We start from the raw sequence: 26524 nt of genomic DNA on the forward strand, positions 1-26524 counted from the left end.
GATAATGTGAACAGTAGCTGAAAAATCCAGACGATTAATGTTCATATTGGCTAAACTCTCACTTTATCTGTGAGTTATATTGGTAGGCCATTGTTTCATCCTGAGGAGCTCATGCTTGAAATAACTAACATGCATTAACGTTACCACAGGTTATAGTAACAGAGCATAAAAACATGCTTGTGGATAGAAGGCGGTTTAGAGACAAAAAATGAGGATCCATCATCTCTATACTGGTTTGAGACTGCTGCAAACATACTTCATAGAACAAATATATTTCTCTTTCTAGTACTGCAGAACAGCTTTCCTGTAGAAAGCTTAAGATTTTCCAGAATGTAGCATTAAGAAATCCATTTATGGCCCAGTGCAGGAGGTTCAATTCATTTTATCTACTACTGGCAGAGAACACCATGTTACATGTGTAGGTTGTCAAGTTTCCTCTGATTTTTGCCATGTTTATAATTATAAAATGAATGCCCCCACTGCATGTGTTGCCACATATATCTGCAGTCCTGCATGTATTTTAGGAAAGGCAGACCCTTTCTATAATACCAGAATTCATGGACACAGCCAGAACTTGATTTTTTTTTTTTTTTTGGGGGGGGGGGGGGTCAGGGTGGAATGGGGGATTGCATGTTTGCTGGAGGGGATGTTCAAGGTCGCAAGTTGAAGAGATTCTCTGTTGGAGCCCCCACCCTTGCTGCCTGAGCAGCAAGAAAGCTGGCAGGATGCTCCAGCCTCTCACTGGCACTTCCACGCATGCTCAGTTCATACATTGTTCTGAGCATGTGCAGAAGCTTCAGCATCGGCAGTTGGAGCACCCCGCCGACTTCCTATTACTCAGGCAGCATGGTCAGGGGCTCCGGCAGAGAATCTGTTCAGCTGGCGGGGTTTGAGCAACCCCTCCAACCAGGCATCCGGCGCTGAGACTGGGGGGGGGGGGGGGGGCAGACCCTAGCCCCTAGCCCCTAGCCCCTAGCCCCTAGCCCCCCACCCCCATGGCTACTTCTGCCAGAATTGTAAATGTCCCTACCTGGATGTCTCAGTTCTGATTTCTGTGTTCTGTCTAAATTGGGTTTTTAAATCCCAACTATTATCTATGTACTAACCAGATTTAGTGAATTGGCAATGTATTGTTTGATCAGACTTAAAGAACTGATTTCTCTAAGAGCATAATTCAGTCTACTAAAGAAATCTCTTTACCTGTAACTATTTTGTTATTATTGAACTTAATTTATATTTGTTTCAGAACTTGCACCTGTGTCAGCATTTTGAAAAACTACATGTGTGAACGTTGCCAATTAAATACGGAGGCTGCACTCTTTCTTTCTTTCTTTCTTTCTTTCTTTCTTTTTTTCCTAATTAGGTGAGATAATAGGCAGTGTAAGTTTAGGGAGGGTAACTACCCTTAACCATTCCTGTAAAGGACTAGCCAAATTGAGCACTTTTGAAACCTTGGCTGTGGAAAAAAGCAGCTCTAAATCTTGATGCTGAAATATTGAGGCATACATGTGTATGCTATATATGCTTGTAAATCATGAATAGAGCTTCTAATATAAAAACCTTACTATCACAACTTTACATTGTGAATTTAGACCATGGGAGGGAGCCCATATACGGTAACCAGCATTGAATATCTGTTTTATTTTTGGCCAGTTTAAATTTAACTGGCGAAGTTGCTATTTGAAGATAGCCAGTTAAGTTTAAACTGGCCAAAGATATTCCAGCTATTTAAACAGCCTAATGTGACCGCTTACAATAGCCGTCTATGCGGTGAATATTGGGGATAGCTGGCTAAATCGCACACTATAGCCAGTTATCTCCTAGCCACTAACCTGGAATGTTCAGCGGGGGATAACCCACTATCCACTGCATAATATCACCAGATATCTAGTTAAGTGCCATGCTCCTGGCTAGTTAAATGATTTTGAATATTGGGGGGATTGTGTTCCTCTTAAACAGCAAAGGTATCATGTGCTCCTTCCAAGGACAAGCAAGATGCTGAGCTCACAACATGGGATGATGTCATTGATAGGCAGTGCAGCAAAACCACTCCAGCCTAGTTTTTTTGGAATTTTTGAGCTGTCGTGCAGGACCATATCATTTTCCATGGAGCTCTCAGTTCAAGAGACATACATTTTTCTTACATTTTTTGACAACTTTTGCAAGTTTTCACTCGAGTTCTATCACTGTCATGCAGTACTTTCCTAGTAGTGCCATTATGTTTTTCAACCATATTGAAGTTTCCTTTTTTGTGTTCGGCTTTAGGTAGATCTTATTCAGTACTTGAGCTTCTGGTTAGGTATGTTCATCATCGAGTTATTTGATTTTACTGTGTCTATTTTTCATGATGACATGTCCACAAGAAATCCCCCAGCATATTCAAGAACCATATCTGTCATAGATATTTATAATTGATGCTTGCAATGCCTGGAGCCTGATCATGATCCCTCACATTGTAAATTATGTTCACAAATGTCCAAGAGGAGGATACATGCACAAGAAGCAGCACAAATACATTTTTTGGATAGAGAGGAATGGGATCCTATCTCCTGTGTTGGGAGACTGTCAGGATGTAGAAGTGGACTGTTTCTTATAGGATGACTCTCAAGGCTACATACCTGGCAGGCAAGGACACCTGTCAGGCAGACAAACTGAATTGTTTTTTTTACCATCACTTGAGTGGTCCTGGATGAGGAGGGGGCTCTCGAGGATTTTTGGGTGTGGAGTTCCCCCTTCAATAGATCTTTTTGCCATGCCTTACAACAGGAAAGTCTCTCAATTCTGCTCCAGGATAGCGACACACAGCAAACTACTTCAGATGCCTTCCTTTTAGATTTGGGAGAGGGTCTTTTATACGTGTATCTCCATATCTTCCATAGCAAGAACTCTCCTAAAACGTAAGACAATGTGTCAAGAATCAAATCTCTCTGGGCGTAAGTAAAGGAAGTGTAGTCTTCCAGCCAATTAGAAAGCCACTGGAAGTGTCTCAGATTTATAATAAGGAAATACCACTTTCAGTTTTGTTTTGCCCTTTGGTCTTGCATCAGCTCTGTGTGTTTATGAAATGACTAGCCACCTATGTAGACTGAGTGTGCGTATTTCCCTTCTAGATGACTGGCTGGTCAGAAGTCCATTTTAGGAAGGGGCCCAAAGATTCATGTGTGCATATAAATTCAACATTTGGAGTCATAGGGTTTACTATCCAAAGTCACATTTGTGCCAGTTACCTGAATTAGAATTCTTAAGAGCTCTGGTAGACACAGCTTAGGCAGAGGGCTTTCTCCTGCAGAAAGGATCACCACCTTGGTGTCTGTGATTTGGGAGATTGTATTGAGTTATTAACAGACAACAGCATGAGCATGTTGAAGTTGTTGGTCTGCATGACTTTGACTATGCATGTAATTAACTTGGCATGTTTCAGAATTAAACAGGCCCAACGGACTTTATGATCTCAGTGGATTTGGGCAGAGAATTGAGATGTCATCTGAATAACCAGACCTCTGAAGGGGTCTTCATTGATGGACTGTCTCTTTGTATCAGGTGTTCAGCACTGCGTGCATCTGGTAGCGCTATACAAATGCTAATAATAATAATCTGTTTTCAGATTTCTTTTTTAAAAACTGTCTTTTGCCATAGATGTATCCAGACTGGGAAGGGGAACCCATATAGATGGGTTTTACACTCAAGACCTTTGGTTCATTCAGGGAGAAAAGTCATCAGATAAATCTTCTAGAGTTAAGGGCTATATGGTACACTCTTAAGGCTTTGAGATTGGTTGGCAAATAAATTAATTCTAGTCTATCTTCTGTAGAAGTGGTTCATCTCTCACTGGATGACTCTCAGAACCAGGCCTGGCAGACTAGCTAAGCTGTATTGTCTGGATTCAGGTATAATGAGCATGATATTTTGTGAGTGGGGTACACTCAGAATGGATCTCTATTTATCTCTTCAGTACCAGGACAGGGTTCATGGCTGGCTAGTTTTGGATGCCTTCCTCCTGGATTGGGGGGAGGATCTTCTGTATGCATATCCTCACATTCTACTCAAAAGAAATGCTCTTCTAAAATTGAACAGGATTATGGGGACTGATTCTTGCAGCCCCTATTGGCCAAGACAGGTCTGGTTTTCTCTCCTGGATTTCTTCATAAGAGCACCCATTATACTGGGAAGTCTCCAACTCTGATCACGCAGTCCCGGGGGAACAGTGTTGCATCCCAACATTGGGACTCTTTCTTATAACTTAGATATTGAAAGGATAACCTTGGCTGCCCTAAACCAGTCTGATAGCATATTGCAGATCCTTCTAGCTTCTTGGAAAGGCTCAATTAGATGGTCTTTTGATTTTAAGTAGATTAAGTTTGACATCTAGTGTGAGGGAAGGGGTCTAGATCCCTTTTCCTGTCCCACGCAAAACTTGAATACGTTTTGTATCCCTCAGTCCCATTAAAAAAAACAGTTTTATTAGGGTTCACCATAGTTTTGCTGGTGCATATCATTTGAGAATTTCTACCCAGAGAACAGGTACGTAACTTGGTTTTCTATAACATGCTATGGTGATGATATTTGACTGGCTGATGCCTTTCATGATCAGTGATAAATTCATAGAACTCTTTGTACTTCGCTATATACAGAAGCATGGTTTCATACTTGCCCCCCCCCCCTCCCCCCGGTGTACTGAGTTACATAGCAATGCCGACACAGTCCATTCAAAGTGAATGGACTATTTCAGCATTCGCGCACGGCACCACTAGCGCAGCTTAGTAAACAGGAGGGTTAGTATTTTAATATGTGAATGTGAGAATGAAACTGATTTTGGTGAGTTGAAAAAAGATTGTCAAATAAAAAGAGAAAGTCTGTTTGGTATCTACAACATGAATTATATCACCTGTAAGCTACAAGAGACTCTTACAGAAGTTTCATAACACTAGATGAACAGAGGAGGACATAGAATGGCTATTCAGAATTCTCAGGCATAAATCTTCTAACAGCTTTTTCTGCAATGATATAATTTGTACGTCATATCTCATTTTGTTTGATCTCTGTAGGATCTCAGTTTAAGAAAATTGCTTATCCTTTGGGATTTACTACCGTAGGACTATCCATTTGCTACCCAGCTCAAACAGTAATATTAGCTAAGGTAAGTCTTCTCTGTAGATCATTATTTATCAATATTAAAATATTTAACATTGTATTTATTATGTAAGAATATTTTTCACAGGAGGTTTTCATCTTTACATTAAAAAATATAGTTGATAGCTGTTACAGGAAAATAATACCGTAATGTTGTTATTAAAGAAATATCAATTGTTAATTACCAAATCTGGATGTGATGGCTAGTAGGAATACATTTATTTAGTTTTTCTAAAGGGAAAGGGAGTTTGTGAATTTCAGATGCAGTAAAATAGAATTGTTAATGAAGAAAAATGACACAACAACCATGGAATTCAATAAAATAGCACAGTCTTCAAAGGACCAGGTAATGCAAAACTGTAAAACATGTTATGCTGAGTCAGATTTGAGGTTCATTGAGCCCAACATGCCTGGCAGATCCCAAGGAGAAGAAGCATCTTTGTTGCTCACTCCCACTTATAAGTGGTGGCTTTCTCCAAATTTACACCTCCTTTGGAACAAGTTTAAACTCTGCAAGAGCTTTCAGGTAGACTATGTTATGTTATAAAAAGCATATATGTTGTACTTGTTTTATAAAGGCCTTTCATCACTTAAAAAGGCTCAAATCTTATAAATGTGCAGGGAAGCAACAATAATCAGAATAGCAAAAATGTTCCCAGCAACTGAGGAAGTGACGTCACCGTCAGAGATGGCTGCTTGATGTTTGAGCTCCGTCGGGGCAGCAGTGAAAACAGCGATTCTCCCCCAGCGAAACCGCGATCGCGAATTTAGGCGGTCAGAGTCCGGAGATCGATGGCGACCCGAAAGCGCCTGGAGAAATTTAAATATAGCGCTGATCAGCGGGACGGAGCGGCAGCATCGAGTCGCACCCCGCGCAAGGCGCGAGACAAAATGGCGGACTCGGGCTCTGATACGGAGAGGCTGATGGAGCAGCAAGAAAGCGATACTGAACTCACAAAGCAGGAGGTAACGCGCTGGTTTAAAGCGCTTAAAGCTGAAATGGCAGCAGTGAGGAAAACAATCAAGGATGCAGTGGTGGACATCCAGAAAGAGGTGAGGGAAATTGGCAGCAGGGTGGAACAAGCTGAGGAAGCACTGGAGCACGTGGAGGGAGACATCTTGGAGTTGAAAAATGAGATTGGCTCTCTGCGTGCAGAGAAAGATAAAATGCAGCTGGATCTTGAGGACTTAGAAAATAGATCCAGAAGAAATAATTTAAGATTCAAGGGGGTCCCAGAAACGGATCAAAATATGGACTGCACTAAGGTGGTAAAAGCAATTTGTGCCTTTATCCTGGCATCTGAAGGAGACGAGCACATGCTTGGAGACGGGACTGAGATACAATTTGATAGGGTACACAGAAGCCTGGGACCCCGAAGAGATAAGCAGCCCAGAGATATAGTGGCATGCTTTAAGGATTATTAGACTAAAGATCTGGTCTGGCGTAAGGCACGATTGATGGGTGAAATTCCCTGGGACAATCAAACAGTGCTAGTATTTCAAGACCTGGCCCTGGGCACGCTGCAACGAAGACGAGAGTTTCGGGACTTGACTAAGTTTCTTCAACAGGCTAATTACAGGTACAGATGGGTTTTCCCGTTTGGCTTGCAGCTTACAGTAGAGGGCCAAACGAGGCGGGTGACCTCGCTGGTTGAAGCGTGGAAAGTGCTGAAGGAGCTAGGCTGTAAAAATTTGCCTCCCGAAGGAGATACAGGAAAACCAGGAAAAGCAGCAACCGAGAAGAGAGGATCGTCGTGGCAAAGGGCCGGGCTCCCACAGGCCAGAAATGGACAGAGTACCCTGATGGAAAGTATGAGAGACTACTGGTTTCAGTTCACCACAGTTATAGGTTGTTGAGTAGCCCTGGAGGGTTGCCAGACAGGGTTTGCAATAGTTTTCTACTGTTATGAGTTCAGAGAATGGATGTCTATTACACTGTTATAATGTAATGAGTTTGGGAAAGGTGGAGCGGAGGGAGAGGAAATACGAATTTGGGGGAGGGGGGGAAAACAGAGGGGGAGAAGGGGGAGCCAGCTCTGGCGAGGGGTTATTTCCTTACAGTATTAGGCTGGCGGCAAATGGTACCGCTCAGCAACGGGGGCGGGAGAGGGGTACAGGGAGGGAAAGGGTTGAGGGTGGGAACTTGGAATGTGAATGGGTTAAATTCGCAGAGGAAGAGAAATTTGGTATATCGGGAGTTACAGAGGAGTAGATGGGATATAGTCTTGCTGCAGGAGACACACATTAGACGCCGAGAGGCACATTTATTACATCAGAGGGCTTACAGTGAATGTATTGCACACTTTGATAAAAGAGGGGGAAAGGTGGGCGGTTTAGTCATTTATATTCGGAAAGGGATTCCATTTGTAACTGATGACATTTATAGAGATGAATTGGGGCGCTGTTTAGCGGTCAGAGGGCTCTTATATGGGAAATCTGTGACAATTGTGAATATCTATGCACCTAATTCAGGTCAGGGAGAGTTTTTTGAGCATATAAGGGAGGAGCTTCTTCAATTTCAAAGAGGTGGGATGATTATGGGGGGAGATTTTAATTTATGGAATACATCTATGGATCACTCTAAGGGACACATTACAGTACACAAGCCTTATACTCGGAGTTTGAGGGCACTGGCCTCAAGATTAGATCTCCTAGAGGTTTGGAGACTTAAACATCCGTCCCAGAAGGCATATACATTTTTTTCTCACTCTCAGAACTCATATACACGTATTGATATGATTTGGTGTAGCTGGGTCTTATGGGAACACGTTGTGGATGCAGATGTGGGGTCTATCTCAGTCTCTGACCATGCCCCAGTAGAACTTGACTTGAAGGGGTTGGGAGAAGAGGATAAACAGAGATTTTGGAGGCTTAATGAGGGAATTTTGGGCGATAAACAGGTATGTGAGGACTTACGCAAGGTAATTCAAGATTACTGTAGTATGAATGACATGGGGTTGGTGTCGGAGGGCACACTCTGGGATGCTTTAAAGGCGGTGGTACGGGGTCACCTAATTAAATGGGGCGCCAGGAAAAAACGGAAACGGGAGGCGAAAGAACTGGAAGCCAGGGAGAGGTTGGCCTACTGGGAGTGTAAGCATCAGGAAGGGGGGTTAGGAGAGGAGTTGCGGGAGGTACGTAAATGGAGGGCGGCCTTGGATCAAATACAGGTTGAACGAGTGGAGTTCCTGAGGAAACGTCTCCAGCATAAGTTTTTTGAATTTGGCAATAAGTCAGGGAGGATGCTGGCTAACTGTTTGAGACACCGTCAACGGGACTCGCTGATTACCAAAATTAAAGGGCAGGGGGATCAGATCCTTTATAAGGATAGAGATATTAGGGATCAATTTTTGAGATTTTATAGTACATTATATACTAGCACTATTGGGGTGGAGGGAGGTGAAATTAGAAAGGAATTGTGCTCTCTTAGGTTGCCCAAGTTATCTCGTGAGGATTGTGAAAAGCTAGAGGCCCCCTTTCATTTGGAGGAAATTAGGCAGGTTATAAAAGGACTTAAAGGTGGGAAGGCCCCAGGAGTAGATGGATACTCTGCAAAGTTTTATAAAATCTTTGCTGGGGAGGTAGGGCCGTTGTTGGTAAGGGTGGGCAATGCTTGTTTTCAGGGCAGCTCCCTCCCATCTAGTATGCATGAAGCTGGTATATCGCTCATACTGAAACCAGGCAAAGACCCTTCCGCATGTGGGTCCTATAGACCAATTTCACTAATTAATTTGGATGTTAAGATTCTCTCCAAGGTCCTTGCGAACAGATTAGGGGGGATATTGCCCAAATTAATCCACCCAGATCAATCAGGGTTTGTGGCGGGGAGACAAGTAGCCAATAATATACGTCGTACACTGCATATTATTTGGGAGGCTCAACAGAAGGGTCGACCTATGGCTTTGCTAAGCACAGATGCTGAAAAAGCCTTTGACAGGGTGGAGTGGCCCTAACTATGGGAGGTATTGAGGCATCTAGGTTTTGGAGAGGGGTTGATAGGATGGTTGCAAAGGTTATATGAAGGACCCTCGGCGAGGATCAAGGTAAACGGGGGGTATTCTAATGCATTTAAGATAGGGAGAGGTACGAGGCAAGGCTGCCCACTATCTCCCTTGTTATTTGCGATATCGATTGAACCGCTGGCACAGAGGATAAGGGAGATGGGTGACATAAAAGAGATGGTAGTAGCGGGCAGGGAACACAAGCTGGCGATATTCTGTTTTTTGTCACGAGTCCCCTGACGACTTTGCCAAACTTGGTGAAAGAGCTCAATCAATTTGGTAGAATTTCAGGTTTTAAGATAAACTATGACAAGTCTGAAGTTCTGGGGGTGTCTATCCCACAGGGTCGACTGGTAGAAATGCTCCTGGGGTTCTCATTTCGACTAAAGAAGGGCAATATCAAATACTTAGGGGTCCAGATACCCTCTGAGTTGAATCAGCTATAGTCACTAAATTATGGACCGTTGTTTCAACAAGTACATAGAGATATGGCGGGATGGCAGGGTAAATGGCTATCCTGGTGGGGGAGAATAGCTACAGTACGAATGAATATCTTACCCCGGATTTTGTTCCTGTTCCAGACTTTGCCTGTGCAGGTACCTAAAAGGGAAATAAATAAGCTTCAGGGGGAGATTATGAAATTTATATGGGGGGGTAAAGCTCCGAGAATACATAGGAAATTGATGTGGAAGTCGGTAGACTTGGGGGGAAGGGGGGTGCCCAATTTGGAATGGTACTTTTGGGCTGCACAGGTAAAGTTTGTAGTGGCATGGAGTCAGGAGGCTCCATCGGTGGTGGCTAGTTTAGACCAAGAGATGGTGCGGGGTTATAAGTTGAAGTCTGTTATATGGGCTTCAATAGAACCGAGGGTATACGGTCAAATGACAACAAACCCATTTGTGAACCATCTGTTGACCTTGTGGGCCTCTTTCAGAACCAGGTTCTGGCTAAAGAGGAAAACTTCCACAATGGCAGGTATAGGTTGGGAACCGGCTTTTCAAGTGGGAATGGGTCACCAGGTTGCAGGGTGGTGGGAAGAGGAGGGGTTGACTTGTTTCAGGGATCTCCTGGATGATGAGGAGTTAAGACCCTTAGAGGAGATCCGGGAACAGTGTGGGGGAGGTGCGGAAGATACTTATTTTTATATACAAGTCAAGCATTATATGAGCCAACAAGGGTGGTTGAGGAGGGACCCGGAAGAATATGAGGAACTTGAAAATTTGTGGGGATCATTGGGGAAAATGAGAAGAGTTATATCTATGTTGTACAAATTGATTAGAGGTAGATCTTTTGAGAAATGTGCTTATATGATAAAATGGGAACAAGATCTGCAACGGGAGTTTACAGTAAATGAGTGGAAGGCTATAGTAGTCGAAGTCAAAAAAGCTTCGAATTGTGTGTTGTTAAAAGAAAATGCCTTTAAGATATTGTCGCGGTGGTATTATACCCCGCATCGATTACATGCTATGTTCTCCTCGGCATCCTCACTGTGTTGGAGGTGTGGAGATGAGGAGGGGACTTTCTTGCATGTTTGGTGGTCGTGCCGGACTTTACAACCATTTTGGAAGACAGTAACGACAAAAATTTCAGAAAGCACGAATAAGCCGTTTCAATGCACGCTGCACTGGTGTCTTTTGGGTCTCGGTAACAGAAGAGGAACTAAATGGCAAAGACGCCTTAAGAGGATTTGTTTAACAGCGGCTAAGAGTGTCATTGCAATGCACTGGAAGAAACAGATGGCTCCCTCAGAGCTGGACTGGACTCTGAAACTTTCCCTGGTCGGGGAATTGGAGCAACTAACGGACAAAAGAATGGGTACAACCCATCTTCTGAACTGTGGTCTCGATTTCAGCGATTAACCCAATAAGGACAGTTGAAATGGAGCTGGGGTGGGGGGGAGGGAGGGGGAAAAATGAATACGTTTACATTGTTGTATGGTAATGATGCTTAATAAAAATATTCAAGCATTAAAAAAAAAAATGTTCCCAGCAACATGTAAGCTTAAATACTGTCACTCATATAATCATAGCAACCAGTAATTGAAATGTAATAGTTTTTTTTTTAATATTTTTGAGAACCATCAGAGACCGGCATTTCTCCAGTTGCAGATCATAACTGAAGTCCCAGTTTTAATCATTTCAAATTAAATTTTAATAGTAGTACTTAGTTTCAACAGATGGGCTCACTGCCGACATGGCCAAGTTTAGCAAGCTTCTTCAGGGAAGCAGTCCATTCAGTTTCATAGCATACTTCAAAATAGTATGGTTGTTTTATAATGGCAACATATATTACTCCTGGGGGAATTTCCCCATCATAAAGCTTGAATGTCTCGCTTGCTTTTTCTCTCCTCAGGCTCCAGCTTCTCCTGTTCTATTTCTCTCAACTGTAGTTCTCTCTCCCTCCTAACTCCCAGCAAGACCCCATCATTCTATCCCCAGAGACTTCTCCCTATACGTTACACCCACGTCTCATTTGCTCTCCCCCAGGCATACATCCTACCTGTCATTATTTCTCCTCTTCTTCCCAGTCTCTTCCACCCTTCCATGGCACAACCACAAACTTAATTTCCCCCCACCCCAATGGCACTCAGCTTTCTCTGCTTCCCCAACCTAAATCCTGTAGTCACTGTTTGTATACAGAAAATCATTTAGACAGCAATTACTCTGGAGTCGTATTGCTAAGGATATTACCAGTGCCTAAATTAGCCTTAGGTTCTTGCTAGGCTGTACACAATGAAAGGAATAATGCCAAAATGGAAACATATTATTTATTATAGATACAAAAATAGCAATATGGCAAAGCAATATACAAAAATAAAATGCTTTGCACAAAATATACTAAGGATTACACCAATAGGTATATGAATGTATATATGTAACTACACAACTACAATATATCCTGAGAAGAGAACACCAACTTAGCAGCAAAAGTAGGCTAATGGCCATATACCTGAGCAAACCTGTCTTCCACTGCAAAAACCAAAACTAAACCTGAGCATAAGAAGAAAATTCCTGTTTCTCTCACCCTCATGGTCTGTAGCTTCGGAGTCCAGATGGGGTGATTAATCGGCTCTTCCTTTAGCAGGATTCCCCTGCAAGCCCCTTCTGATCAGGATTTAATCTAAGATCCCTGCTGTGTGCAGCTGGTTACTCTTTGTGTAGAAAGCCACAGTGCTGCCAAGAATTTGGCCTTGGGCTACACTTAGCACAAGGAATTACAGTTCACAGGTGTTTGGACAAATCAGTCTCTTCTCAGAGAGATGCACACATCATGAGATCTTCTTCTTGTCTCTCTTGTTCTCCCTTCTCTCTCTCTCTCTCTCATGCCCAGCATTGGCACTGCCCTCCGGGTCCACAGGTGACCATCATGGACCAATCACAAACCATCTGTCCAGATTACATATGTTCATGAGTAACTTCACTTTAATTACCCCCATTGTTAGGATTATTTTTTTTTCTTATGTGCATTACTTTGCACTTCTCCACATTAAATTTCACTTGTCATCTAGGTGCTCATTTGACCTCTCTGGCAGAATCCTTCAGCAGTTTGCTTGTGTTTTATCTGCTTTGAATGTTTTTGTCTCATTTGCAAATTTTGATAATCTTACTTATTGCTTCTTTTTCCTTATTGTTAATGAAAAAGTAAAACAATGATCCCAGTATAGATCCCAAAGTCATTCCATTAATTATTTCCTTCCATTGGTAAAAACTGACCATTTAATCTTAGTTTGTTATCTTTTACCCAGTTACAAAGTCACAGTAAGACGTTACTTCCTGTCCCAGGATTTTTTTAATTCACTTAGTTGATACTCAAGAGGGACTACCAAGTGCTTTCTGAAAATCCAAGTGCATTGTGTTTGCAGCTTTCAACAAGAAGTATTAAAAGTTAAGGATAGCAGTTCAAAGCTCTTTTTACTGCATTGGTCCCTATGGCTCCTGAATCTGCATCTGACACTGGAGATGTGTAGGCATCGAGGAGGTCTCCCCCTGCCTCGACATTGAGTGTCAGTAGCACCCATCATCAGTATGCCCTTAACCTGTCTGAAAATTTCAGTATAATCTTTTTGAAGGAGGTGTATTCTTATTGAAGCTGTGAATTTTTTTTTTTAAATCAGGCAACGGGGAGGAAAGTATATGGTGCAAGCCACTGGACCTATGAAACAATTGAATCATTTTGGACTACCGATACTTCCAAGAATGAATTAGAACCGCCACAGAAAATTGATGGCAAGGTAATGTCTTAAAACTAACACACAAACACGTTGCCTTGCAAACGTTTTCACACACATATTTTTCACAATCTGCTGTCTAAAAAACTACAATTCAGATAGCATTAGAGTAGAAGTTTGTTACACTGATCTGTACGCCAAAGGAAAATCCACCATAGTGGAGAAATACTGGAGTCCCACGGAGAATGCAAGGATAAAGGAAGTGGGAAGTGGACTCTGGCTCCTCAGGGACAAACAAGAGAAATTTTAGAAATTCAATAAAACAATACTTATTGATGTTTGGAGACTCGACACAGCACTGTATTTTGGCCAGAGGCCTGCCTCAGGAGTCTAAAGTAACACATAAAACAAACATACAATGTACCAAAAAAAAAAAAAAATTAAACAGCAAAGGTATTATATATAAAAAGGTAAACTTGTACATTTAAAATCCATACATGTTAAAATCAAAATTAAAGCTATGAAATATGACTTAAGAGCAAAATATTTAAAATGTTAAAAACAAAAAGTTAAAAACGATATCCAAATAAAGTAATAAACAAGCCCACAAATAAGTACATAAACATTTGCCAAGAAGAATATGTGTAGAAATATATCTGTAAACATAAACAAACATGAAAGAAATATCCAGTGGATCAATGTACCAGTAGATCTGAAGGTATTAGAATGGTCTAAAGAAACATACAACAAGTAATGTAATCAGCATGAATGAACAGCAAAATGGACAAAGGTTATGGGCCCTATAGTACTACTGTACATGTGTGTATTTTTTTGAATGATTTTGGACCCTATGGTGCTATAGAAACGCATATAAGGATCAGAATGAACCTAACCATGCAAAAACATTGAAAGTGCAGAGGGATCATGAGAGCACATTGATGATGATATGCACACCAAAGTGTAGTGATCTTAAGTATACCTTAGGGGAAAGGAGAAACAGGGGTGACATGATACAGACGTTCAAATATTTGAAAGATATTAATCCGCAAATGAACCTTTTTCAGAGACGGGAAGGCGGTAGAACTAGAGGACATGAATTGAGGTTGAAGGGGGGGCAGACTCAGGACTAATGTCAGGAAGTATTTTTTCACGGAGAGGGTGGTGGATATGTGGAATGCCCTCCCACGGGAGGTGGTGGAGATGAAAACGGTAATGGAATTCAAACATGCGTGGGATAAACACAAAGGAATCCTGTTTTGAAGGAATGGTTCCGCGGAATCTTAGTGGCGATTGGGTGGCGACGCCGGTAATTAGGAAACAAAATGGGAGCTGGGCAAATTTCTATGGTCTATGCCCGGATTGTGACTGAATAGATAGGGATGGGCTGGAGTGTAAATTTTAAGGGGCTTCGACGTTGGCTCCAGAACTTAGTACAAGAACAATGCTGGGTAGACTTCTACGGTCTGTGCCCTGAGAAAGGCAAGGACACATCAAACTCGGGTATACATATCACAGACCATCTTGTTGGGCAGACTGGATGGAACGTACAGGTCTTTATTTGCCGTCATTTACTATGTTATGCAATTACCACAGTAAATACCATAGCCACAAACACTGTAATAAATTGTGTAATGTAGACATCGTAAAAACATGTTAATGATATAATGTGCACCAAAGTTTAGTGATCTTAAAGACCACAGTAAAAACCGGAGCCACAAATTCTGTTATAAACTGTGTAATGTAGACATTCAGTAAAGTCATGAAATACTGAACCAGCACATCTATAATACAGAATATGTGAACGATTTATCTAACTTAAAATAAAACTAACCACATTGTAAGATAAAGATGTGATGAATCTCTATGGGACACTAATATTAAGAAGTGAAACATGTAGAACTATCCATATAGAGTATGACCTTAAGAGTAAAAGAGCTTAATGTATACCATAGTCCATGGGTAGTAAAGGAAGACTTTTACATGCCCATAGATTAGCAGAGGTATCTAAGGAGAGCACAGATATTATACAATAAACAGGATCGTTGGTGAATTATCCATTAATGCTGCTAAAATCTCTGATTAGGAACAGATGCCATGTGGAAAAAATGCAACAGAGAAAATGAAATTGGAAAAGTAAAAATAAACACCACCGAAATACAATGATACTAAATGCCATGGGTTGCATGAAATACAAACCGAATTAACAAACTATAAAAGTGTAAATGTACAGAATAATCATTAAGCAAACCAGTCTCTGATAGGAAACACACCAATAGTCTAGCGATCTAAACTACCGTATTCAAAACGTGATGTCGTGTGTAAAAAATGCAGCAAAAAGACTGAGAGTTGAAAAAGTGGAATGAAAAGGAAAGCGGAAGAGCCACCACCTAAGTGTCACTATACTGAACACCATGGAAATCATGAGATGTAAACAATGATTGTAAACTATAGAAACATAGGCTTACATAGGAACAGAAACCGAGCAGGTCCTTATATTCAAAACTACTAAATACCATGAGGAATGTGAAACGCAGACTGTGTGGAAAAAATGTAGCATCAGCAGATGATTCACTAGTGATCCTTTTTATGGCTTTTTTATGATATTACATCTGTGTTCTCCTTAGAGTCTCATAGAGATTCATCACATCTTTATTTTACAATGTGGTTAGTTTTATTTTAAGTTACATAATTCATTCACATATCCTATATTATAGATGTGCTGGTTCAGTATTTCATGACTTTATTGAATATCTACATTACACATTTTATAACAGCTTTTGTGGCTTCGGTTTTTACTGTGGTCTTTAAGATCTCTAAACGTTGGTGCGTATTATATTACTAGTAAAAAAGGCCCATTTCTGACACAAATGAAACGGTCGTGTCGCGTTCTCGAGGACTTTGGCATTCTGTCAGGCTTCTTCCCCGGGAGCACTGGGTTTGTGAGTCCTTGGGCCACTACCGTGGAGCGGCAGTGGCAGGCAAGGTCACCTTCAAGGTAGAGACGAGACAAGACTGAACTGGAACCCCGGACTGGCCGGACTGGAGTTCTGCACAGGAATACACAGGACTGGAACGCACCGGACGGGTGCGCACTGGAGTGGAGCCCACTGGATTGGAACACACTGGAGTGGGGCCCACTGGACTGGAACACACTGGAGTGGAGCCCGCTGGACTGGAACACACTGGAATGGAGCCCACTGGACTGGAACCCACGGGACCGGAACCTGCTGGACAGGAACACAGTGGACCTAGGCTTCACCTACGCTTAGCCACCGTTCCCCGAGGGTTGAGCCCTCAGGTTCGGGCGGCCGGCAGGGCTTACAGGAAAACCGGAACTGGAACTAGCAGGCAGGAACAACAGGAGTCAGGATACAGAAGTGCCCCCAGGCACCTAGGCGAAAGCAAGGCAGACAGGCAGGGAATGTCCGGGTTCAGGCAGTAGGCAGATCAGACAGCGGGCAGAGAGTAGTCAGATTCAGGCAATGGTCAGGTCAAGGAGCAAGACTATGGCTGGAGCTCCAGTAACAAGGAGTACTGGCAACAGACAGAACTAGAGTTGAAGCTCCAGAAGCAAAAGAAAACACACACAGAAAAACCAGAATGCTAAACACAAGAAGACTAGTAAGCTGTACACAAGCTAACAGGAAAGCTATGCCCAAGCTAACCAGTCATACACTAGGAACACACACAAAGTAAACACAGGAGAACTAGTAAAGCTGTACACAGGCTAACAAGCAAAGTTGTGCCCAAGCTAACTAGTCATACGCTAGGAACTTACACTGAGCAAACACAGGAGAACTAGTAAAGCTGTACACAGGCTAACAAGCAAAGCTGTGCCCAAGCTAACTAGTCATACGCTAGGAACTTACACTGAGCAAACACAGGAGAACTAGTAAAGCAGTACACAGGCTATCAAGCTAAGCTGTGCCCAAGCTAACTAGTCATACACTAGGAACTCACACTGAACTGGACAATGTAGCAGTGCACAGAGCACTCTAACATACCAGGGACCTTAGACGATGCAAAGGCAAAGGCTGCAGTCTCTAAGTGCTTAATAAAGCCCTTCAACACCAGAGGTGCAGCTGCAGCAATCTCTAAATAACTACGGAGGCTGTTCAGGCACAAACCACAGAGCAGGCAGAAAGCACAGTGAAACAAAGAGAGGCTTCCCACACCCAGGTGTAGTGTAGTGAAGCAATTAGAGTCATGCTGGAAGCAGCCAGCACACAGAGAAAGAGAGAGAGCTAACCCAGGCAACACCCACAGGTGCAGTATAGTGAAGCAATTAGTGTCATGCTGCTGGATGCAGACAGCACAGTGAGCCAGAGCTAGCTCAGAAAGGACAGACAGAAGAAACAGGAGCCAGCTAGGAAGCTGACCCCCAGGAATAAGGTAAGTCTGAGGGTGGTCACGGCCACAGACGTGACAGGGCGCTAGCTAGGATTTCCTCGGAGTGTGTATGTTTGAGAGAGTGTGTGTCAGAGTGAGTATGTGAGAGAGAGTGAATGTGCGAGTGCGTGTGTGTGTGTGTCAGAGAGTGAGACTGGGTGGGCGTGTGTGTGTTGTGGTTTGGCCGTGGGTGTGTGGCAGTGCGGTGGCAAGTTTAGGGGGTATACCTGTTTACTTTTGATATTCACCCCAGTCCCCTCCCCCAACTGTTCTGTTCTCCCTACCTTTTGCAGCTGCCTGACCTTCCTCAGAAATTTGAGTTATTACAAAAAAATAAATAAATAAACCAATACTGGGCTTTGCTGTGGTGGACTTCCAGTTTCTCAGTGTGTGTTAACCTTTGTGGGAGAGTGAGCCGGCTCCAGCTTCTGCCTCTTTGCCTTTGCTCCTTCCGGGGTTTTTGTTTTTGTTGTTTCCCTTCTTACTCCATTGCAGCGTCCGTGTTTGTTTGTTTGTTTTTTTAATGTTGGCAGAATTGGTAAAGCATTGCTGCCGCTGTGGGAGGTGGAGAACAGCGTCTGATCTTTGTCGGGGAGGGTGTTGGAGGCCTGATGTGTATGATGTTGCTGGCGGAGAGGTTGAGGCTGTGTGTTGAGGCACGCAGGAATTGCGCTGTGCACCGATTTCAGAGGAGCTGGCATACTCCGCAGTTAGCACACACTGGCGTCGACACCTCGGTTCTCTGAGCCTGTGACTTGTCCCGGTGTGCCTGCTAGAGATGGTGACGTCAGTCGTAGGGGGCTGCTCCTGGCGTGGCGTTCCATTCGTCTGCCTCCTCTCAGTCGGGTGAGCGATGCGATTGGACGAGTGTCAGTGCACCGCCCTCGACGTCATAACGTTGTGACACTAGGGCAGGGCAGACACTCATGGGGGAACAGCGATCTACACAACTACGGAAGTTGGCTTCATTAGAACATTGGAGTTGCGAATTATGTCTGGATGGGGCGTGGCTGAGGGCGGGTCTATGAGTGAGGGTGAGTGGTGCTGACAGCCTAGCCTACGAACAGTACAGGGCTTCAGTGCTTCCCTGCCACGGAGTGAGCTTCAGAATGTTGGAGGTGGGAATTATTTATATAGATTAACGTGTTTTTACAATGTGTACGTTACACAGTTTATTACAGTGTTTGTAGCTCCAGTTTTTACTGTGGTAATTAAGATCACTACACTTTGGTGTGCATATTATCAATAATGTGCTTTCACTATTCCTCTGCACTTTCAATGTTTTTGAATGGTTAGATTCATTCTGATCCATATATGTGTTTCTATAGCACCATAGGGTCCAAAATGTTTCAAAAAATACACACATGTAGAGTAGTACTATAAGGTCTATAACCCCTGTTAACCTTTGTCCATTTTGCTGTTCATGCTGATTGCATTACTTGTACATTTCTTTAGACCATTTTCCAATACCTTTGGATCTATTGGAATATTGATCAATTGGATGATTTTTCTCTTGAGAACCAGCAACAAGCTGTCCTGTTTGTTTGTGTTTATAGATATATTTCTATATATATTCTACTTGGCATAAAAAGTGCATGATTACCTTTTTATATATAATACCTTTGCTGTGAAATCATTATAGAATTGGCACTAAGTATCCTCATTGTTGTGGTCTGTATTGAGGTATCAAGTTATAAAATCGCCCCCAATATATCTTGTCTATAATCGCCTGAAACAGGATGACCTCTATTACTATTTTTTGGTACATTATAAGTTTGTTTTATGTGTTACTTTAGACTCCTGAAGCAGGCCTTTGGCAAAAACACAGTGCTGTGTTGAGTCTCCAACCATCAATAAGTATCTTCAATCATCAAAAAATACTGTTTTATTGAATTTCTGAAACTCCTCTCATTTTGTCCCTGGGGATCCATGTAACGCTGATCTGTACAACATACCTCACACATAGTTTCAATATGTTTGTTTGTCTGGTCGCAGCTGGTAGACATTTTTCACCTTCCTGGCTCACTCACTTATCAATTTGTGATTCTCAGGGATCAGTATTACAAGAGTCTGCTGACTCCTAGTGAAGGGGCTCTTGTTAGCACCCTGGTTTCTTTAGCATTGAAGGTAATCTTCTCCCATTGAAAGTCTTTACATCAGGCTACCTACCAGGAATGGTGGAACTTAGTGCTCCAAATTTACAAATTCAAATCACGCCTTGCAAAGAAATCTTCTCGTTTTGCTTCATATAGGGAAAAATGGCTACCACTTGTTGCTTATTTTGATACGGTACAATGATAAGTACTAAATTTGATGTGTTTTTTGGCATGTGCATGCTTTATACTTTGATTTGCATTCTCCAGCCCCCCCCCCCTCCCTTTTCCCTCTTCTTTTCCTCTTTCCTCCCTCTCTCTTGTTTTCACTTAATTTGATTCTGAATGTAGATTGATGATTCTTTCATGTGAGCTCCGGTATTGCCTTACTTTGTAAAATGTTACTTGTTGTTAAATTTTCAATATGTTTGGATGTCCTTGGAGCATTGTCAGGTCTATCAAGTAAATTGGAAACAGTTTGGCACCAGCAGGACACTGCCTCCATCAGGTCATCCCTCCAAAGTCAGTAGCTGTGAGTTAAGAAAATTGCTGAGGAAGGTTATTCCATGATCACAGCCTGTTTGAGAGGATGGAGAGAATGAAGCCACTGCTGAAGAAAAGCCAGATGATGTGCCATGCAGTATTTGCAAAGAAACAGGGGACACTGCACATCTGTGAAAAATGGTTCTGTGAAACATTTTGATCACAGTGCTAAGTAATATGTGGTATAAAAAATACATAGCACATTACTTTGCTAACACTATCCTTACAGTAAAGCATGGTGGGTGGCAGCAGCAGCAGGTAGACAAGGTTTATGAAGACTGCAGGGAAGAAGGATGGTGCCTGGTGAAGACAGTTCTGAAGCTAATCCTTTTCCAGTCTGCCAAAGGCTTGTACAGGAGAGAAGATTCACCTTTCAGCAGAGCAACAATCCTTAACACAAAGTAAAAGCAACAATGGATTGCCTCTGCCAGAAGAAAGCAAATGTCATTGAGTGATCCAGTCATACATGAATCCAGTAGCAAATATGTAGCAAGATTTTAAGGCTGCAGTCTACAGATGATCCCTAGCCAACTGAGTTTGAGCTGTTCTGCAAGAAAGAATGAGCAAAACGTGCACTTTCCTCTTCGTCCCTACCATACAAGCCTAAAAGCATGGGCTCTTCTCCACCAGTAGCAGATGGAGGCAGAGAACACAAAGTGCTGGCATCACCCCATATAGGGGAACTCTGTCTCTACCAGCATCTAGCATTCTTTGTTACCAGAAAATGATTAGATGGCAGACCAATGGCGTACCAAGGTGGGGGCGGTCTGCCCCGGGTGCACGCCGCTGGGGGGTGCCGCGGCGCGCACCTGCTGTGAGAGAGAGTTCGCTAACTTCTCTTGTTCGCTGCAGCGCTCTCTGCCCCGGAACAGGTTACTTCCTGTTCTGGGGCAGAGGGAACTGCAGCAAACGAGCAAAATTAGTAAACTCGCAGCAGGCGGGCGCTGCGGCACCCCCCCCCCCCCCCCCCAGCGGCATGCCCCCGGGGGGGGGGACTCTTTCGCCGGGGGGGGGGGGTCCGCGCTGCATCGGGAGGGGGCGCTGCACCCGGGGGGGCGGGGCGCCACCCCGGGTGTCCGCCCCCCTAGGAACGCCACTGTGGCAGACCCATGCAGCTGTGAGAGCTGGTTAGGCCAAAGAAGATTGTTCAGAGGCCTCTATGGTGGCAGTCCTCCAAGGTTCCTCTCTCTCTGGCAGGTAGACACCTAATTTAAGTTAGGGATCCTTTTTTGTCTGGGGTCACAGGCAATTCGCACGCTTTCTCATCCCCTTCCTGATCTCTTTCTAGACGCTGTAATCCCTTCCAAGACATCTGCCTAATTTAATTTAAGGGATTTGTTAGAGCAACAGGCAGCTCACTGTCTCTGGCCCTTTTCCCCTCCCCAGCCATGGGCCCTTTCTTCGGGGTGTTTGAAGCCCCATCCTAAGGGCTTGGTCTGCAGGGGACATTAAATTTATTTTGAAAAATGGGGGAGAATGAGACAAAAATAAGAGAAAACACAGAAGAGGTGTTTTCGCAGCAGCTGCAGCACCAGGACATATCAGGCAGGTGGGAGTAGTAAGTCATAAGGGCCTGATGTCAACAAGAGAGCTTTCAAGGAGATGTGTGATATGTGACCTGTGGTAGCAAGCAAATGATTCGAGGCTGGAACATTGAGCCACAGTTTTGAAAAGGGCTTCTTTTTTTTTTTTAATCAGGACCAACAGTGATCGAAGACACAGTTCCATCCTTGCTTCATGGCCTGACCCTTGAAAGGGCAAGGCTCAGGGCCAGGGAGCACTCTCAGGAGGTAGTGGCCACTCTGTTGTAGGCCAGGAAGAATTCAATCTCTTCATAAAGACGGTTAATAAATCCCAATAAATAAATAAATGTCTTTAGCTTATATTAGAGTGTGAAGGTTGTTTAAGGTGTGGTGCCTGGAGCAGAATGTGTTCCCTGTGTATGGCTACAATTCCTCAAGTTTTGGTCTTCATGTAGTATAGTCTAAAGAAAGCACTGACCCTGAATTCTTGAGAGGTGCAAGTTGCAGCCATAGCCTGCTTCTGTGGTAGAGTCAAGTATGTCTGCTGGCTGCTCACCCTGATGTAATGTGTTTCCTCCAGGATGTTAAGAGGTGCATTGGCCATTATCTTTTCCTTGAGACTAATGTTCTAAGGACTCAGTTCACATGGACAAACATTTTACTTTGTGAGCAAAACTTTTCAGTTATATTATCCTGTAAGCGCTATTCTATCATGCAGTACAGTAATCTATTTATATTTAATGAGCTGAAATTTCATGCATTACAGAAAGCAGAGGAAATTTTATTTAAATGGCTTGCTTATTTAGACTTTTCAGGCACCACAGGAGTGTAAATATATTTCCATTTTCAAATGTTATGTACTACTTCAATATACAAGCAAAGATACGTTTGCACATAATTGTGGATTATATGGTATGTCTCTATTATCATACATAGACTTTGATACTCTTTAGATACTGCAGTCATAGATCTCTTTCTGTTTAGAGCTTTCCCTTTAGAAAAATAAGAGGAGTTCTGCTTCTGTACAGTTTGTCATACACTATAGAACTTCATTATTTTATTTGACTGCTGGCCTTCCTTGCATTTCCCAAGCATAAATTACCAAGCTTTGCCTAAGCAAAAGCAAATTCCTGGAAAACATCAGTGAATAAACTGTAAAAGCACATACACATACTAGATGCATTATAGTAGAGGTTTTCAACTACTTGACTGCAATTTTCTGAAATGTCTTTTTGCTAAAATTGGATCAAAGTCTAAACAGAATTAACCATATTTTTGTTAAATGCACACCTGATCCCTTATGAACCGTTGTGCTCAGAGTTTCAGTTAAAATCTAAAAGATCTGCTTAACACATGTGAGTGACATCATCCATGGATCCCGGTGCTGAAATGCTGCCCAGTGTGCTATTTCTTTAAAAGCTTGAGACAGCGCTCGCACAAATGCACAGGTGCCTTCCCGCCCAACTCGCGAGCAAGGCACCAGCAGTCTTTTTCCATCTGCGGTGAGGAGATGATGTGTTTTCTTTGCAGTCTCTTCAGCAAGTTTATTCTTGCCTTTTTTTTTAGTTTAAACATTTTATAGATGACAGTGGAATACAACAAAGAAAACCACCACCAAGGCCAAGTACATCATAACGGTCATCCATTTTTCAATATAAAAATCTGTATCTTCTTCCAACCTCAAAATAGTATTGTTTTTGCCTTTTTTGTGCCTTCCCTCATGGGTTGTTTTCAGTGTTCTTTAGTGTTTTCTTTTTTTTTTTTTTGAGTGACCTTCCTAGTTTTTTTTACATAGTGTGTTTTGGCCCACTTTGAAGTTTTCTTTATTTTTTTGGGTCTCAAGGCCTTCTTAGGCCTGAGCGTCGGCCAGGTAGTATTGCCTTGTTTTTCAGATGAGCTGTGCCCCTTGTTTTCTTCACTATTGAGTTGTTCGATTTTGCTTTGACCATTTTCCTTCCATGTCATCTAAGATTCCCAGTACAATTGGACCGTCTCTGGGGCTGATGGGGCTGACACACGTTCCTGGTGTATTCAGTGTTTGGGGCCAGACCATATCCATCTACTGTTCTTTGTTTGCTTATGCAGAAAAGAACCCAGAAATCCAGAAAGGCTCAAAAAGAAAAGATGTTTGGAGCCAGGTCCACATCATCGATGTCCGCATTGGCCTCGGCATCTGCACTGGCATCAGAATTGTTTGTGCCCTGTGTGTGTAAATGGTTTGCAGTTGAGATCAGCATATCCTCATGGAGTGCATAGTGGTGCAGCTGGCTTTCGGGAGGCAGGGACAGGGACTACTGGGGGCAGTTTTTGTTACCTGGGGGATATGTCTGAGGTGTACCACCAAAGAGATCACATAGCAGAGAACTGCAGATGCAATGATTTCAGAGCTTTATGTCCCCTGAGAGGGTGATCTGGCTATGATGGCACACAGGATGGGTGCTGGCCCTGCTAGAGGCCCCTGGGTGAGCAGGCACTGGCTGAGAGGTAGTATGGCATTGGACTGTTCCATGGATGGGGCCATTGTTACTGTTTTTGTGAGGCATGTGGGTGTATGCGAGCGTTCCCATGCCTATGTGTCCTACAGCTGCAGGGGACCCTGTTGGAGTCGCTCATCCTTCTGACCACCTCTGCTGGAACCCCAGGAGAAAGGCATTTTCCAGATGTCAAGGTGGGAAACCTAGGTTTGGGGGCATCTATCTGTGGAGTACTGATGCTAGCTGTTTTAGGGCCCTCACTGATGGTGGTGGCTGTACATCACCCCATGACTCATGTCATACTTTGGGGGTGCCCGGGGGGGGAAGGGAAATGTACACATAGGTGGGAGTTTCCATAGGGGGCAGTTGGGAGCTGACAATGGTAAATACAATGAGTATGGGTTAGGGTATATGAGAGACCATCCATTTGGGGGGCAGCTGATGCTGTGACGGGTACCAGAAGTATCTTTAGGGAAAGCCAGGGCTGGCTTAATACTACATTGGGCCCTAAGCAAACCTACATTATATATTTGTTAGCCCCTCTGCATGTCTGTTCTCTCCTCCACCCTCATCAGTTCAGTCTATTGAGAGTAAATAGAAATCTTAAGATCATTCATCCAGATATTATTTTAAAGCATGTCTGAGATTGCCACCACCACCAGCTGCATAAATACTTAAGAATATTGTCCTCTGTTGTATCTCAGGAGATGGAAATGCTTAATTTACACCTTACTTTATACATGTTTTATTGCATAAAACTGGTATCAGTTAAACAAGGATATTATGTTAAACATGTCTAACTCTCATTATCTATTTATCTCTTCTAGCTTAGCTCAGACCAGCAGGGAAAGCTAACATCTATAGTAAACCAAGAACACAGTGATGAGAGTTGTACATCTGCCCCTGACTCTGAAGTAAAACCTGAGCCACTAATAACATCAGAATTGACTCAGATCGAACCTGTGTCTTCATCAGCAGAAACAGGAGAGCCAGACACTAATGCCAAACAAGCAGTAACTGTAGGTATGTACTGAAACATTGCATTTCTTTCCATTTTGGTGTTATGTTTACTGATAAAACTGATCTAACTGACCTTAAATCACATTTATGTTGTGCCTTTTGTTTTATAAAAGTTTAATATAATTAGGAATTTGTAACAGGGAAAAATTCGGACTTGGTCACATTTGAGAACATCACTCTGAATGGATTAATGTAACATATTATTGTCCTAGCTAATGCTTGAAATGTGTGCAAAGTACTTCTGTGAGCTATCATATACTTTACTATGGTGCAACCATGGCGAGAGTACTGTGATGGACGTCAATCTGTAAATAAATTAATTCTGGTCTGGTAATTCCAGTATCCCATATCATAAACTATGTAAAGCATATATAGAGGGTGTGTGTGTGTATATGTGTTTAATTATATATATATATATATATATGTAAGTATGTGCAATATACACACACGCACATATATTAGGGCTGCATATCAATTAAAAATTGTAATCACTCGATCAATCATGAATAAAATTTTTAATTGCAAGATTAATCATATAAACTGACTTTCATCCAATGAGATGTACAGAGCTGAAATAAATTTAGTGTGTACGCAATGTTTAATTTTATTGCTTCTAAAAATTGTATTTAAAAAACTTATTGATTCCAGTTTCCTTAAAAAGCATACACAGAGAGTACAAACTAATTATCCATTGAGCCATTCTTTTAGACAGAGCAGTTGATTGGTATTCTCAGAAAGCAAAGTTCTATTTTTTTTGGTCCCTCAGTATGAATGCCTTCTCTTGCAGGTAATCATCATCTTTTTTTATAATGTTTTTCTCCCTTCCTCGTATTTTTCTCCAGTTTTTTCGGCTTTTGTTGGTTTCCTTTATTTTTTGCGAGAGGCTGCACGCTTAGACCGCATCCCTGACCTCAATTTGAACACTCCCCCTTTTTAATTGTTCAAGATTGAGGAGTTTAATTTAGCCAAAATTCTTTTTTTAATATCCCAAAAGGCGCCCAGTGCCTTAGCGCTGCATCAAATGTTGCTGCATTATTTCACTCACGGATCTGCACAGATCATGACCCGTCTGTTTGTGATCTTTGTCTTCATATGCAGGCCAAGACACAGAGAGTGTGATTGGCTCAACAGAAGAAGCTTTTTGGCTCTTCAAAGGCCAGACCATTGTCTTCAGCACCAGTGG

At 42.6% G+C, this 26524-nt stretch overlaps 1 protein-coding gene across 2 annotated transcripts in view; it reads left to right on the plus strand.

The window, feature by feature from the left end:
• APOOL (apolipoprotein O like) overlaps positions 1-26524 on the plus strand; it is a 113267-nt gene that overhangs the window by 76075 nt on the left and 10668 nt on the right. For both annotated transcript variants that reach the window (XM_030209127.1, XM_030209126.1), the window contains exons 6-8: positions 5046-5137; positions 13246-13362; positions 25149-25344. In XM_030209127.1, coding sequence (XP_030064987.1) covers positions 5046-5137; positions 13246-13362; positions 25149-25344 — 405 coding nt within the window. The remainder of the gene's footprint in view (positions 1-5045; positions 5138-13245; positions 13363-25148; positions 25345-26524) is intronic.

Source organism: Microcaecilia unicolor, chromosome 7 (assembly GCF_901765095.1).
Source record: "Microcaecilia unicolor chromosome 7, aMicUni1.1, whole genome shotgun sequence".
NCBI lineage: Eukaryota > Metazoa > Chordata > Amphibia > Gymnophiona > Siphonopidae > Microcaecilia > Microcaecilia unicolor.